At 39.9% G+C, this 1,100-nt stretch overlaps 1 protein-coding gene across 1 annotated transcript in view; it reads right to left on the reverse strand.

The window, feature by feature from the left end:
• The window catches only part of LOC107596560 (probable 2-ketogluconate reductase), a 3,797-nt gene that overhangs the window by 1,564 nt on the left and 1,133 nt on the right, over positions 1-1,100 (reverse strand). The window contains exons 2-4 of the mRNA XM_016287319.1: positions 936-1,058; positions 444-822; positions 186-357 (exon numbers count right to left, since the gene is read on the reverse strand). Coding sequence (XP_016142805.1) covers positions 186-357; positions 444-822; positions 936-1,001 — 617 coding nt within the window. The 5' untranslated portion in view covers positions 1,002-1,058. The remainder of the gene's footprint in view (positions 1-185; positions 358-443; positions 823-935; positions 1,059-1,100) is intronic.

Below are 1,100 nucleotides of genomic sequence, written 5' to 3' on the forward strand. Positions count from 1 at the left end.
AAAAAAAAAGAAACTGACTGACCTGACTAGTGTATATCAGTGACTTTCTTAATATTTTAAAGCAATGTCTAACTACTTCTTGTAGAAAATATATACAGAAAACTGATAGTTTATGTATTACTCAAGCTGGTAAGAAGCTGTTTAGTGACCGTGTGAATATTTCAATCAAAGTTCAACAGATTCACCTCCGATTCCTATTGTGGTAAAGGATTTTCATCTCAAACCCTTGAGTTCTCTTGGCTATTTTGTATCCTATTCTACCCATGCCGATGATGCCCAGGGTGGCTCCGGTAACATCAGTGCCCAGAGAGGACTCTGGAAAATCATCAGAATCTCGGAACTTGGAAAAAATGTGCCCTGCAGAGAAAAAGAAATTCACAATGGATTCAGACAACAATATGATAAACCAGGAAGTAATATAGAAAGGAAACTGCATCTCTCACCTTCAACAATCTTCCTTGCAGATGCCAACATCAAACTCACACCAATATCTGCAGTGGCATTATCCACTACTTGAGGAGTGTTGGAAACGTTGACTCCAAAGCTATTAATCAGGGGAATATCAAGGTGGTCTACTCCTACCCCACCATTAACAACAGCTTTGAGGTTGGGCAAAGACTGTAGCAGGTTTTGGTCAACTTTTAAAGCTCCGGCACCCCAAACAAACACTGCCTGGATTTTGTCAGCGAAGTCTTCTTTCCTCTGTACAAACCTCTCATATGGGATTATAGTGAAGTGTTTCTCGATACAAGGTGCAAAGCACTTGTAGATGCCTCCGGGTGCTCCAAGTGTGGTAGCTAATATGCATGGTTTCTCCATAACCTGTGAGAAAGTTAGCCCGTGCAAGCATAAATTAGCAATACCTATGTAAACAAAGCAACAGGCTAACGCAAAATGTCTTTAAACCTCTTATATGAAAGAGCATTCTTTCTCACCACTTGTGTGACAGTCGATCGTAGTCTGAATGTTCGCTGGATAAGTCTGCTTGTCATGTGCAACATTGTATTTATTTTCCAGACATGGTTAATCAAGCACCGATTAAGACCAAAGGTGGCTTCCTGTAAATCATTATATAACCGTTCAGCTTAACAAAAAAAATC

Source organism: Sinocyclocheilus grahami, unplaced genomic scaffold, assembly GCF_001515645.1.
Source record: "Sinocyclocheilus grahami isolate Dianchi unplaced genomic scaffold, SAMN03320097.WGS_v1.1 scaffold11.1, whole genome shotgun sequence".
NCBI classification, from domain to species: domain Eukaryota; kingdom Metazoa; phylum Chordata; class Actinopteri; order Cypriniformes; family Cyprinidae; genus Sinocyclocheilus; species Sinocyclocheilus grahami.